At 38.7% G+C, this 14470-nt stretch overlaps 1 protein-coding gene across 1 annotated transcript in view; it reads left to right on the forward strand.

Moving 5' to 3' along the window:
* Positions 1-14470, forward strand: part of SYCP2L (synaptonemal complex protein 2-like) — a 111097-nt gene that overhangs the window by 28762 nt on the left and 67865 nt on the right. Inside the window, exons 15-17 of the mRNA XM_006891628.1 lie at positions 1356-1501; positions 6230-6269; positions 9342-9433. Of these exons, the coding sequence (XP_006891690.1) occupies positions 1356-1501; positions 6230-6269; positions 9342-9433 (278 nt within the window). The remainder of the gene's footprint in view (positions 1-1355; positions 1502-6229; positions 6270-9341; positions 9434-14470) is intronic.

Below are 14470 nucleotides of genomic sequence, written 5' to 3' on the forward strand. Positions count from 1 at the left end.
AGCTTTATTTACAACTGCTTTCCTGTAGCAGCACAAGTATTTAAGTGATTGGCTGGTCACATAGCTTCAAAGGGCCAGAGGTGACACTAAAATGCACACTCCCAAACATATCCACTGCAGACTACAATTCCATTTGAAATTAAGATTTAAAATTTTCTGATAGGCACGTTGACAAAAACAAAAAGAAACAACTACATTTCAATAAATACATTTCATTCATCCTAGAATAAAAATGTGTATATTTTAACATACCATTACTATAAAAATTATTACTGATGAGTTATCTCTTTCTTACACACACTACACATTTTTTCATTTCCTACAAGCATGAATTCTATCTATAAATTCATAAACATGTTATTTTTTAGGTTTTTTATGCATTTAAACGCGTCTAAATTTGGACTGTAGCCTTTCACATCCTCAGTAGCTGTGATGTAACTGGGGGCCACCGTGCCGAGCAGCACAAGTCTCGCCCCCCAGGATGTCTTGCTTCTCCTTTTTTCTCATTTGTCTGCTTTGCCATAATCTTTTCTCTTTTACTGCTTCCAATTCAACTTACACATGCTATGGTTTTTAGACTCTTAAATTGTTATCTAAGCTACTTATCTTTTAAAACCAGTTTTATGAATGAAAAGGGACTGGTATCTTGGTAGGAGATGGTCAAGAAAACTATTGTCTGCAATCCCAGAGGTGCTCGGTTCGAATCCACCAGATGCTCTGCTGGAGAAGGAGGAACAATCTCCTCCTGTACCAGTCAGATCTAATTTGATGGTACACAAAATAATAATAATAATAATAAATAATAATAATAAAAAACTATTGTCTGAAACAAACCTCTCTGAGAATATTTCTGTCTCTCTATGGAGATTCCAATGAAATAGTGCTAGATTATTCCCTTTTTATGGCTTCATATTGGGAGCAATGAATTTTATTCTGACCAACTCAATGACCTATAACAACAACATGGGGAAAGGTGGAGAAGAGAGGAAAATAAGCAGAGAAAGACAAAGAGAATGACTACTGTGCTTAATATGTTGAAAAGTAAAATAGATGTTGCAAATGAGAGGTTTGTATTCATAAAATACTCTTTCAGAGTAGATAAACTATAGAATTCGGCCTATTTCTTTGATTTTGGGTTGTTTTCTGTGCAAAATCAAGTACTTACATGGACACACACCTGTGTCTAATAGAAACTAATAGAAATAATTCTAAGGCAGTTTTCTTTCTTTTCAACTTCTTAATGCTGAGAACGCTGGATAGTTGGCAAAAGTTCTAGTGCAGTTAGTTGGAATTGTAAATTTAAGACCCTTCACCATATGTATTGTTATGTGTTGATGTATTTCATTGTTTTATAGAAACTGAGAAGATGAAGGTGCTCATTGTTACTCTAAAGAATCCCATAATTATCAACAGCAAAGAAGTGAAGAAGACAGAAATCCATTTTGATTTGCAATTTAACATATCTCAAGTTTCCATGAAAACTTTGGGAGAAGATAAGCAGGTTTCTTTTTATGCTTATTTGAATATAGTTTAATATATTTTCATGTGTCTTGAATTTTCTTACTGGATTTCCCCCAGTTGTGATCTTAGTGGAAAAGAAAAAAAACAAATTGCTTTTCCATTCATCCATTCATTCATGTACATTTTGTTTTATATCAGTAATTACAGTAGGTAGAATATTATCACTCTCTCCCCACTTCCTCCCTGTAATTCTCATTTTCATTAGTCTGTTTTTTCTTTCATGCCTTCTGGACTTTATCCTTGGAACACTATCCTTTTTATCTTATACTCTATACTCTGAGAAGCATGTCTTAAGGGAGCTCTGGTGGCCTAGTCACAAGAAGCTGCACTGCAATCCCGAAGGCATACGGTTTGAATCCACCAGATACTCTGATGGAGAAGAGGCCATCTTGTACTGTGCCAGTCAGATCCCATTCAACAGTGCACAACAACAACAACAAAACAAGTTTTTTAAAAAGTCTCTCCTGGTGGTATTTTTAACCTTCTATTGTTGTTTATTGTTGTCAAGTTGGAACTGACTCATGGCTGACCCTCTAGTGGGTTTTCAGAAGATGTAACTTGCACATAAGGAGATTATCCACATTTCTTCTGTAGAACAATTGGTCTATGCTAATCGAATGTTTCTAGGTTGGTAGCTCAACTCCTTACCCACTAAGCCACCAGAGCTTCCTGTTAACCTTTTAGAATGCCTGTTCTTGGCTGGAAGTGGAGTCAAAAGGAGATGAGTTTTGTTATCCACCAGTAGGCCCGGCTAGTTTGTGTTTTGTTCCACATTTCCCCTACTGCATCCAGGATTCTTCTATTGTGATTCCTTTTAAGGTGGTTGGTAGTGGTATCCAGACACCATCCAGTTGTCTTGGTCTTAGATTGTAGATGTTGAGGTTCTTATGATTCTCTAGTCCTCTGCATGGATTGTTTCTACACATCTTTGTTTTCCTTCACTTTGTTCCGAACGTGGAGAGACCAATGTGCTTTATGGCTGCTCACAAGTTGTTGATACTCAGTCCCTACTCACCAAAATATAACATCGTCTTTGTGGACTGTGTTGTGCCCTTTGACCTTAAAGGCCCATATTCCATTCTGGTTTTTGTGGATGTGGGGTTTTTTGTTTGTTTAAATTTTAAAGACCATTTTAAAAAAAAAATAAAATTGAGTGGAAGTTTACAATATTACTTTTTCATTTGATCTTTCATAGACTACAATGTCTAAGCAATCCTTACATCTATTGTCTTGCTTTTCACCAAGTTATCCCTCCTCCTCCCTTCCCATTCCTGGTAACCATCAAAGCATGCTTCTATGTGTAAGTTTCCTTGTTGTTGATTGCTTTGAGTTGAGCATGACTCATAGCGACCCTATGAACAAAAAAGCCAGAATCCCTCTACAACTATCGACTTTTATCAAAGTTCATAGAGTTTCCAGAGGCATGTTTAGGAAGAGGATGCTACTCCTGTTTCCACACCTGTCATAGTATGGTATTGTTGTTATGTGCCATTGTCCTGAGCCAGTCTTACTAATTCCAACACACCAACACCCATTGCCCCAGTTATCAAACCATCTCATCCGGAGTCTTCCTCTCTTGTGCTGTCCATCTACCCTTCTGAGCATGATGTCCTTCTCCAAGGACTGGTCTCTCCTGGCCATGTGTCCAAAATAAGTGAGGTGGAGCTTCAAAATCCTAGCCTCCAAGGAGAGACTTGGTTTCACCCTCTCCAAAATAGACCGATTTGTTTTCTTGGCAGTCCATGGTATGTTCAAGACTCTTCTCCAGCACCACAACTAGAAGGCATCTATTCTTCTGTCATCCTTAGTCATTGTTTAACTCTCTGAAGCATAACAATTGAGAAGACCATGACCTGGATTAGGCTCACCTTCATATCTAGACTGACATTGTTGCTCTTCAGCACTCTGGAGAGGTCCATGACAGCAGATTTTCTTGATGCAATTTCTCCTTTGATTTTCTGACTGCTGGTGTTAAGAGAGTTGATTGTGGATCTGAGCAAGCTGTAGTTGCTAACAACCTCAATCTCTTCTCCATCCATTATCTTTCCCTTTTCTATAACCTTTCCTTAGCTTTTTATACCACAGTAGTTCTTTTTTTATTGACTTATTTGATTTCATGTAATGTTTTCTAGATACAATGACAGTATGCAATGTTTACTGAATTTTATTTTCTTAGTGCTGCATTGCTCTCCATTATGTGAATGTGCCATAGTTTCTTTCTTTATTCTTTTGATGAACATCTGGATTGTTTCTATCTCTTTGCTTTCTATTACTGGGTTTTTAAATGAATATTTGGTCAATCACAAGTCTTGATCTTTTTTTTCTTTTGTATTATTATTTTGTGTGTGTTTGTACTGTCAAATCAGATCCAACAGGTACAGGAGGAGATTACCCCTCCTTTTCTGGCAGAGCATCTGGTGGATTCGAACCTCATATCTCTGGGATTGCAGTACAGCTTCTTACCACTAGGCCACCAGAGCTCCCCTAAGTCTTGATCTTTTAAATATCATGTAAGAAGAGTTAAAAGTTCTAGTTTAGGTCCTAGTGCTTGCTTTTCTTATATTGATCACAGCAGTACAGCAGTGTAGGACACAAAGCTTCCTTGTGTTTTGAAATGTCTTATTTGTTGTAAATAAATAGAAGTTCTCCCTCCTAGCTACATGGCTCCTAAAACCCTGCGCATGTTCTCTGTGGGCTGCTTGGTGCTTCCAGGGGAGTGACTAAAGCTAGGATTTCTTAGGGAGTTTCCCCAAAGTTCTGTCTACTATTTTAATTTTGTAGAAATAGTTTGGGCATAGACTGAAGGATTCTATGGACAAAATCTTGAATGCTGTAAGAAGCATGAGAAGAAGATGGAAGGGATACACAGAGTAACTGTACTCCAGAGAATTTGTCAACATTGAACCATTTTGGGGATAGCATACGATCAAGAACTAATGGTAATGAAAGACAACTTTCAAGCTGCATTGAAGGCATTGACAAAAAATAAGGCCCCAGGAATTGATGGGATACCAGTTGATACTCAAGAGTAAGAATCCTGTCTCTGTCACAAGTAGTGGGAAGGGTTAAGAAATTTATTACTAGAAGACAGAATATTGTGAGCATACGGAGCATTAGTCTGTTAAGGGCTCAGGGAAATGATAGGAAGTCCCAAGCAGGTTGCCGCTGTTGGTTTGTGGTGGTTTGTTTTTTTTTTAAATCTTGTGTTCTATATTAGTATGTTATAAACAATGTGTTATGTACTGCTGAATTGTGTCCGACACATAGCTAACCCTCCAGTGGGTTTTCAGAGCAATAAATCGCAGGGGAGGAAATTGCCCGTCTTTTTCCCCCAGAGCAGCTGGTGGGTTTGAACTGTATGCCTTTGGGATTGCAGCATAGTTTCGTACCTCTAGGCCACCATAGTTTCCAAACATTAACCCCAGGAAAGAACCATTTCATGGGTAAAGATGAGAAATTAAAGTAGAATCAGCTACTTAATCTAAAACAACCTCATCCTTCATGTCCTCTACGAACTGGCCTAAAACGATAGGTTTGTCAGTCTAGAGACTAAGATGCACCTGATCCAGGCCATTGTCTTTGCAATCACTTGTTATGCATCAGAGAGCTGGAAAACGACTAAGTATGATAGGAGGAGAATTGATGCCTTTGTGTTGTGGTTCTGGAGAAGAGTATTGAATCTACCAAGGACTGCTTGGAGAACAAATAGATTCGTCCTGGAGAGGGTGAAACCAGGCTGCTCCTTAGAGGCAAGGATTTTGCAACTCCATCTCACATAGTTTGGGCATGTAGTGAGGAGGGGCCAGTCTTTGGAGAAGGATATCTTGCTTGGAAGGGTCAAGGAATAGCACAGGAGGGAAAGACCATGGATGAGAGAGGGATTGACTCAGTGACTGGGGTAATGGGGTAGGTGTGTCAGAGACAGTGATGTTGGCTCAAGATAAAGCAGGGTTCAGAGCTATTGTACATAGGGTTGCTATGAGTCGCAAGTGATTCAACAGCACATAACATCATGGAAAATCTAAGTATTATACAAAGTGAATAAAAGTGTTTGAGGGCAAATAAGATATGCATGCCATTAAGTCACCCTTCCTGGAGTGAGGAATTCCTGGAGGGTAAGAGTAGTGAGTCTGGGTGAAAGCAGACTGCAGACTTGAGCAGGTGGGCCAACCTGATCCCAAGAATGTGAAACAGATTGAAGATGACTTGGAGGTTCTGCTTGGGCAGAGGGAAGATAGGTCATAGAGCAGAGGAGTAGACAGTAGAGCTGACCTGAAGGAAGAAGAAATTAGCTGGAGAGACAGTAAAATGACCCCTTTGGAGGCAGATCAGATCATCAGGTCTTTTTCCCCACCAAGTTGAGTTGCTGCTGGTTTGGCTTTTACTTGGCAGCCAAGTGCTTGACCATTGTGTCACCAGGTCTCCTTCGGCACCTACTGGAACATATACCAATGCCAGTTATCTTGTCAACTCTTATTCATAGTGTGTCAGAGTATTACTGTGCTTCATGTTTTCAGGTTCTGGATAGTAGATGGCCAGGGCTTTCTTCCTAGACACCTCTCAGTGACCTTGAACTTTAAATTTGTTGGTTAGTAACTGAGCACATTAACTATTTAAACCGTCTATTGAGTGCTTGTTTAACAATGTGTATGTGTGTAAATATGTAAATGATTACTACCTTTAAAAATGGTTTCCACTTGCGTTTTAGATACTGCCAGATCAGAGAGATGTTTCTTCAGACAATATTGGTAAGTTTTAAAAAGATGGAGATTCTTAGAAACCATGAAAAAGAAATCTATTGGGATAAAATAAAATTCTTTGAATTTCCTTGTTATTATGTGCCATTGAGTCAATTATGACTCATAGCAACCCTATGCATATAATAGCTCTGAGCTCTATTCTATCCTGAGCCAATCTCAGTGTCTCTGACACACCTACTTGTAGTACTTTTATTACCATAGTTACTGTGTCAATCAATCCCTCTCATCTGGAGTTTTCCTTTCCTGTGCTGTTCCTTAAACCTTTCAAGAATGATACCCTCTTCCAAAGGCTTCCCTTCTGGCAACATGCCCAAAGTATATGAGATGGAGTATCAAAATCCTTGCCTCCAACTAACAGTCACTCTGTTTTCACCTTTTCTCTTGGAAGTCCATGGTATGTTCAGTACTCTTCTCTAGCACCACAACTCAAAGGCATCAATAATTCTCCTGTCGTTCTTGGTCATTGTCCAGCTCTCTGATGCATAGCAAGTAATTGCAGAGACCACAACCTGGATCAGGTACACCTTAGCCTCTAGTCTGACATCCTTGCTCTTCAGCACTCTGGAGAGGTGCCTGACAGAAGATTTTCCTAATGCAATTAATCTTTAGATTTCCCTATGAAAGTAATAATAAAACTTTACCTGGAAGAGGTCACTGATACCTTTAGATATGAAGTGTAACAAATAATATAGCAGGGTTTTTCCCCCCCTTTGGAAAAGTAGCCATTCTTTTCTTCACCCGATAAAATCATTCTCGTAGATCTATTGAAAATAATAAAGAGATAAAATGGGCAGTGGGCAGGAGGACAGAGGATCCTTCCAAATATTCCTTATGGCATCACAAGAAGATTGACCTCATCTGCCACAGAGCCAACCCTACCTTACTGAATTCTGTCTTATGAGTTGAATTACCAAATGGTTTTCCACAGTGTCAATATTGTTATTGTTGTTTGGTGCTGTTGAGTCAGCTACAACTCATAGTGACCTTATCAACATCTGAATCCTGTCTTATCCAGGGCCATCTTTATCATCTGTGACATTCTTGAGCAGCCTGCATTTGTTCTATCTTGTTGAAGGTCTTCCTCTCTCTGACCCTTCACCTTTCCAAGCATGATATCCTCCACCAAGGACTTCCATCACTCACCTGATAACATGCCCAATGTGAGTGAGACAAAGCTTCACCATCCTTGCCTCTCAGTTGATTGTTGTTTTGTACTGTCAAGTCAGAACCAACCAATAACTGATCTTCTAGTGGATTTTCAGGGGCAGTTACTTGCACCAGAGGAGACTGCCCATCTTTCCTCTGTGGAACAGCTGGTGAATTTGAACCATACACCTTTGTGTTGACACAGCAACTGTCTGAGTTCCCTTGACTCTAAGGAACACTCTAGATTTCTGGGGGAAACTTCTTTACAACTCTTCCCAAAGGATGGCTTTGTATCAGCCCTGTGTACTCCTCAAAAAGCAGAGAGCATCAGGGAGTAGACATTATGGAGGGCGGAAGCAGTAGGACGGAAAGCTTTGGGTTCATTCCTGTGTTCTCAGCTCTTGGTCTTTGGGTGCATTTCAGCTGGGTAGAGCTATTTCACTATCCTGGTCAAATTCTTACCTATTGTCTGAACAAAATATTTTCTGCCAAGACAAGATGGCTTTAACCTCACATCTTAAAGTGTCCGGTTTCTACACAACTGTTGGGGAATGTTGGGGAGGAGAAGGAAGCCTTTGGCCAGGGCAGATCGCCTAGCTCTGGATAAGTGCAAGCCTATTTGACCCAAAAGCCCTTAATATGGGATAGAGAAAACTTTTCTCTATGTTTGGCTGTGCTGGCTTGAGAAAATTTGCCACCAAGGAAGATGGCTGGCACATCTGTTGAGCTGGGAGTGTTTTGCACTGAGCTGAAGTTTTTTTGTTTAATTTGCATACTTTACATCTACAAATTTATTTCATTTTGTTTTTCTTTTTACTCGCCTGTATATAATAAGCACACTGTAACCCCCAATAAAGCGAGTCAGGCTCTCTGCAGCACTCCTGGAATAGTGTATGTCTGTCACACTCAGCGTCATCAGGGTGTCGCTGCTCCCCGCCGGCAAACAGACAGCAACACACAACCACTGGCTCTTCCATTTTGAAGCAGCTCCCTTCATGGGGATTCCGGTGATTCATCTATGGGCCTGGGTGCCCGTTGTTCCACTTACCACTGAGCTTGTTCTTGAATTCACAGACCTTCAAAGGGGCTTTCAATGATTCTGTTTGGGTTCTTTTCCCATTATCTTTGCAGCCTATCTTTCACAGAGTGTATCAATAGTAGAGATCTTCTCTTTACTAATCTACTGAATGGAGCTAATACCCACCCTTATAGAAGAAGAAAAAGGTTTATTGATATTACTGATGCCAGTCTGAAGGAGGGTATAGACATTGAAATCATAAGAAATAAAACGTTGGTGGTCATTTCTTCACCTCACACACAGCCAGCTGTGTTTGACCAGGTTTTTTTTTTTTGCAGAGTCCCATTATCCCTAATTTGGAGGAGCTAATCCTCAATCCAGTTTATGGATTCATCAGAGAAGCTATGTCATTTTCAATATCACATAGTAAACCTTCACAGGGCTGCCTAAGGTGAATGTATCATTGCACCCAAGATTTTCAGTTTTCTTTATTGCCAAGGGATCTTCCTGGCCATCAATAGTGAGCTTCGCGAGTCCAACTTTCAGTGCTTTGAAAAGAAACCACGTACCTGTTTTCAGCTCTTCCATCTCTATGGTCCCACCAGGGTCAGGCTTTTCTCCCTGATGGTCCTGGAAGACAAACACAAGCTGAATGTATACCACATGAGCATATCTGTGGTGGAGCAGTGTAACTGCTTTTGAGATAATTTGGGACTTGCTCCAGCGGAATTACCTCTTGCATTTTAAAACTCAGGTCTCTAGTAAAGGCAATGTCAGATTACTTAATAAATATGGTGGATAATTGGTTAAAAAAGAAAGGCAATTAGAGACTGTGATGACATTGGCCATGACCATTACTCTTAAATGCTCCTTTCCCCTGCCTCGCATGTGTTTAGCTAAAGGAAGTGCATCCCCTGAGGAAGATTTCATGAAATTGGAAGATCAGTGTCCAATAACTCTCCCCTTTAATAGCCAGGATGAGCCAGCGGTGAGTATGACTGGGGAGCTTGGAGGCAAGAATCTGTATCCCACAGAATGACAGATTTACAGATGGAAGCCACTTCCCTCGCTTGGCTACCTCATCATTTGTTCATCTTTATCTTTTTGTATCCCTCCCTTTAGATTATTCTTGCCTGCCATGTTCATGGTATTTTGTTCTTTCACTAAACTTACCCATAAACTGCCTGAATTGGCTGCCCTCTCGCTATTACCTCATAGTATAAGATCAGGATATTGAGATGTAGGGAAAGATGCCTAATGTTTGGAGGGCTCTGGTGGTGTAGTCCACAGGGAGTTATACCGTTAACCCAGAGTTTCTGCCAGATGGACTATTTCCTCCGGTGTGATTTACAGGTCTATATTGGGCCATCTCCTACTTGCAGGCAGTGAGTTTTGAGAATAGCTATTTCACAGGGTAGCCTTGTGAGGATAAAATGAAAAAGTACATAAAGTCCCTTACAGTGCTTGGTATATATAGGTGCTTAGTCCCCTTCTCATTTTCTTTCTTTTGCTGGGTTTATCATCAAAAGGGTAATAATTTTTAAAGAAATTTTAAAATTTTCCCATGTAGTCATATTTTGAGTATTTCCTTGAGAAGTTGCACGTTGTCTTTAGCTGCTGATGTTGAAGATATATGCCTGCCTTTGGTGTATTTACCCTGGTAACAAGGACACTTTCTGCAGTTTGTTCAGTAGTGACAAATTACCTTCTCCTGCATTTTTTTAAAATAGGCAGCAGTTACTTGGAGCCAAGTCAAATCCATAAAGAGATGGGCATTTTCATATTCAGTGCAAATGCTTTTCTTTTTTTTAATTGGCTTCCATTGGATCAGTCATATACTTTGTTTTATTTATCACAGTTGAGCAATGCCATTTATCAGTTTCATCAGATTCTCCCTGTACTTTCCTATCCCTTACCCCAACCATCCATCTACTAATTTCTACTCCCTGCTAGCATATTTTTTTCCTTATTAATATGCCCCAAAGAATTTCCCAAAAGGAGCTAAAAAGATACTAGAATTAATATGTTTGTATCTATATCAATTTGCAGCAAACAAATAGAGTTGATAGTTTGTCTGAACAATCAAACCATGTGGATTCCAGCCCAGGTCAGATTTTTTTTTTAAATTTACCATAAATAATAGCTGAGTAGTATATTAAAATGGTTATTTGAGATGCTTAATACGTTGTTTTTAATTTTCCTGTTTGGAAGTTCCTTCAGAGCATGAAAGTGTATCAGAATTACAAGAACCACTTGTTAAAGTGAATCCTAGACCAAGTCACATGTCTAGGTAAGTAACTTTCAACATGAATAAACAAATTTAGCTCGTGGTTTCTATGTGAAGTTAAGGGCTAGAGCTTTTCTCTTTTCCTTGCTTGTGGCCATTCTCATACATGAGAGAACATTGTACACAGGTTTACTTTTGATTGTTTCATTGTGTGTGTGTGTGTGTATAACAAAGCATTTGTAAATCCAACATTTATTTTACAAGTACAATTCAGTCCCATTACTTATGTCAATTGTATTTTTATTATACTAGTTTATTTACAAAATTCAAATACATTATTTTTCACACCAGTTCCTTCCCATTTCCCTCACCCCCCACCCATCAAATTGTGCGACCCCATGATTAATTTCCCCCATCGCCCCCTTGCACATCCTCACCCCTTTGCTTCCACTCTCAGATCCTTATATTCATTCTACATTAATAGTTTTATTGAGTATTTGTCCTTATGATACTGAGTTAGTTCACTTAGCATAATGCTCTCCAGTCCATCCTAAGTTAGGAAATAATTTACAAAATCATTGCTCCTGCATGCTGCGTAGTTATCCATTGTGTGAATGTACCATAATTTCTCAATCCATTCGATAGTGGTTGGACATCTGAGCTGTTTCCATGTCCTTGTGATGGTGAATAATGCTGCTATGAGCATTGGTGTATAAAAATATGGTATGCTTCATGAATTTACATGTTATCCTTGTGCAGGGGCCATGCTAATCTTCTCTGTATTGTTCCAGTTTTAGTATATGTGCTGTTGAAGTGAGAACTGTCCATTGTATTTTGAAACCATAGTTATGCAGGATTTTTCTGTTGAGTGATTTAAGCAGTCAGTACTTGAAGTTTTGTCTGACCTCTAGCTCTCTAGCATTATATCCAGGGTTCTCTTTGGCAGGAGCTCCGGTGGAGCAGTGCTTTAGAGCTTGGCTTCTAACCCAAAGGCCAGAGATTCAACCCATCAGGCACTATGTGAGAGAAGGATGTGGACATTTGCCTCCATAAAGGTTTACAATCTTGGAAACCTTGTGAGGCAGTTCTAATCTAACCCATAGGATCACTATGAGTTGAAATGGACTCAACAGCAAGATGTTAGAGTATGGGCTTATCTTTGGCAGTGGATTTTTCTAGACCATAGCAGCAAATACTCCTGGTCAGAAACCATGTGCTGTTGAGGTGACTCAGGTTTCTGGTGACTCCATGTGTGCAGAGCACAGCTCTCCAGTGGTCCAATGAGTTTTCTTTCTAATGAGAAAAAAAAATTGTATTTAGTCAGTAGGACTCAGTTTAGATTATCTCAAATTTATTGGTAACATCCAAAGCAGAATAGTCTTCAGCAGGTCTGATCAAAGCATTGACTTTGGCCACGTAAGTGTCTCATATAGCCTTTTCAGCTCGTAGGCTGCCAGAGGGTGGTTTACACCTGGGTAGTCTTTTGTATTTGGTGGTAAATGCCTTTTAGCACTGCCTCCTTTTGGCCTTTAGGGCCAGTTTGGGGAGGGGCTGGGGCCTACTTTGCTATCTTTGTTAAAAAGGGCTCCAATGATTTTTGTGATGATAATCTTTTTGAAAATAGATCCACCAGACTTTTTTTCTGTGAGGTCTGCAAACTACTACATCAGATTTTGAACCTAGCAGAGTAGTAAGCTTGGCATTGAGATGAGTAGAAATAAGTATTGGGAGCATGGAAGACATGTCTGACCTCATGGAAATTGTTTTTGTGTTATTATGCTATGGACAGGAAGAGTTCCCCTTTGTGAAGCTGATAAAGGTCAGATATAGCATGCACACACCCCCAAACATGGCCCTTATTCTTTTTGCAGATTGTCAAACTGTTTTGACTTTTGTTAAGTTGTGGTTTGTGACTTGAATAGTAATATAATTCAAGTCTCATGCCTTTTGGGGGAAGTTAATAAAAAAATACTGATGAGCCCAATGAGTTTCATGTGTCTGTAGGGTGAGTTTAAGGAAAGTGATCAAACTTTCCTGGTTTATCTCTGTCCTGCGGCTTTCATTAGATACTAGAGTGAATGGGTGAGTATATGTTTTCTATTTTAGTTGAAACTTTGTGGAGCCTTGAGTGTGATCATATTCCATCTATTTTAAGTAGATAAAGTAGAAATCTAGTATTATTTAAATACATTTTGCCTGTGTCTGCTTTATCTAAGAGAATTTCATGGTTTTCCTTAATCTAAAATTAATCTACCTGTTTCAGATGGGTAATTTTTGAGGGAAGGGGGGGCAAAGTAAATATTCTTTTTGATGACAAAGACTACACCATTCCTTCTCAATTTAGCTTAGTAAACCATATTATTGACTTGTCCAAAATGACCAGTTCATGTTTATTTCAATTAAATAAAGTCTAGGATATCTATTTTTATGGGTTTCATTTCGTTTTTTACAACTTCCAATTTTCCTAAATTCATACTTTATATATTCCATGTTTTAATTATTAATAGATGATCTCAGCAATTTCTCTTCAGTTTGAGTCTTGCTGTTTCAGTGGTTGCAGGTCCTTCATTGGTTGGTAGCTCTGCATCTGGACCATTAAGGAAGACTGCTTTTAGGAGGCAGTGAAACAAGTGATACTATTGTTAACATCAAGTGTATTTGGAGGAAGTAAAGAATATTGTAAACATGTTTGTATTTTATTGATTATGCGAAGACTTTTTGCTGTGTGGATCATAATAAATAATACTATTGAGAAGAACAGGAATTCCAGAACACTGAATTTTACTGATGTGTAACCTGTTCATAGACCAAGAGAGTCATTTGACCAGAACATGGGATGTGTTTTAAAAATCAGAATATGAATATATCAGAGTTATGACTTTCACTCTCTTTATCTGTATGCTGAGCAAATAATCAAAGAAGCTGAACTCTACAAAGAAAAATGTGATATAAAGATTAAAGGAAAACTCATCAACCACCTGAGTTATGCAGATAATATAAATTTGCTTATAAAAAATTAAAAAGGTCTTGAATATATGCATTACACTTTACCATAAAGAAAACAAAAATCCTTTTCACTACTCCACCGAAAAAGAAAAAGGGGAAAAAAAACCCAACAAAACGTTGACACTGTCAAGAATTTTCTTTTGAATGGATCTACCATCAGCACCCCTGAAGCAATAGTCAAGAAATAGAAAGATGTGCTACCTTGGGCAAATCTACCCTCAAAAGACCTTTTTAAAGTGCTAAAAAGCATGGCTGTCAGTTTAAGATTAAGGTGCTCTTAACTAAAACCATAGTATTTTAAATTGACTATTACATGTAAAAAAATATTAGTGAACAAGGAAGTCTAAAGAATAATGAATGCCTTTGAATTATGGGTTTTTTTTGAGAAGACTATAAAATATACCATGGATTGCCAAAAGAACAAATAAATCTTTGTTGGAAGAAGTGTAGCCAGAGTGCTCCTTGGAGGTAAGGATGATGAAACTTCATCTCATCTACTTTGAACATCTTATCAAGAGGAGTTAGTAATGCTTTGTAATTTTCTTTAAATAGATCCTTTGTGCTTCTAGTTATATTTACTCCCAAATACTTTATCTTGTGATTAGCTATTGTGAAGGGTATTGTTTTTCTTAGCTCCAGCTCTGTATTCTTTGTCACGCTAGAGAAATCCAACTGATTTTTGTATGTTAATCTAGTATCCTGCTATTCTGCTGAATTGGTCAACTACGTCCAATAGTTTTCTTGCTGAGTCTTTAGGGTTTTCTAGGTATACTATCATATCATCTGCATAGA

Source organism: Elephantulus edwardii, unplaced genomic scaffold, assembly GCF_000299155.1.
Source record: "Elephantulus edwardii isolate Elephantulus edwardi_28Jun2011 unplaced genomic scaffold, EleEdw1.0 scaffold00101, whole genome shotgun sequence".
Classification (NCBI taxonomy): domain Eukaryota; kingdom Metazoa; phylum Chordata; class Mammalia; order Macroscelidea; family Macroscelididae; genus Elephantulus; species Elephantulus edwardii.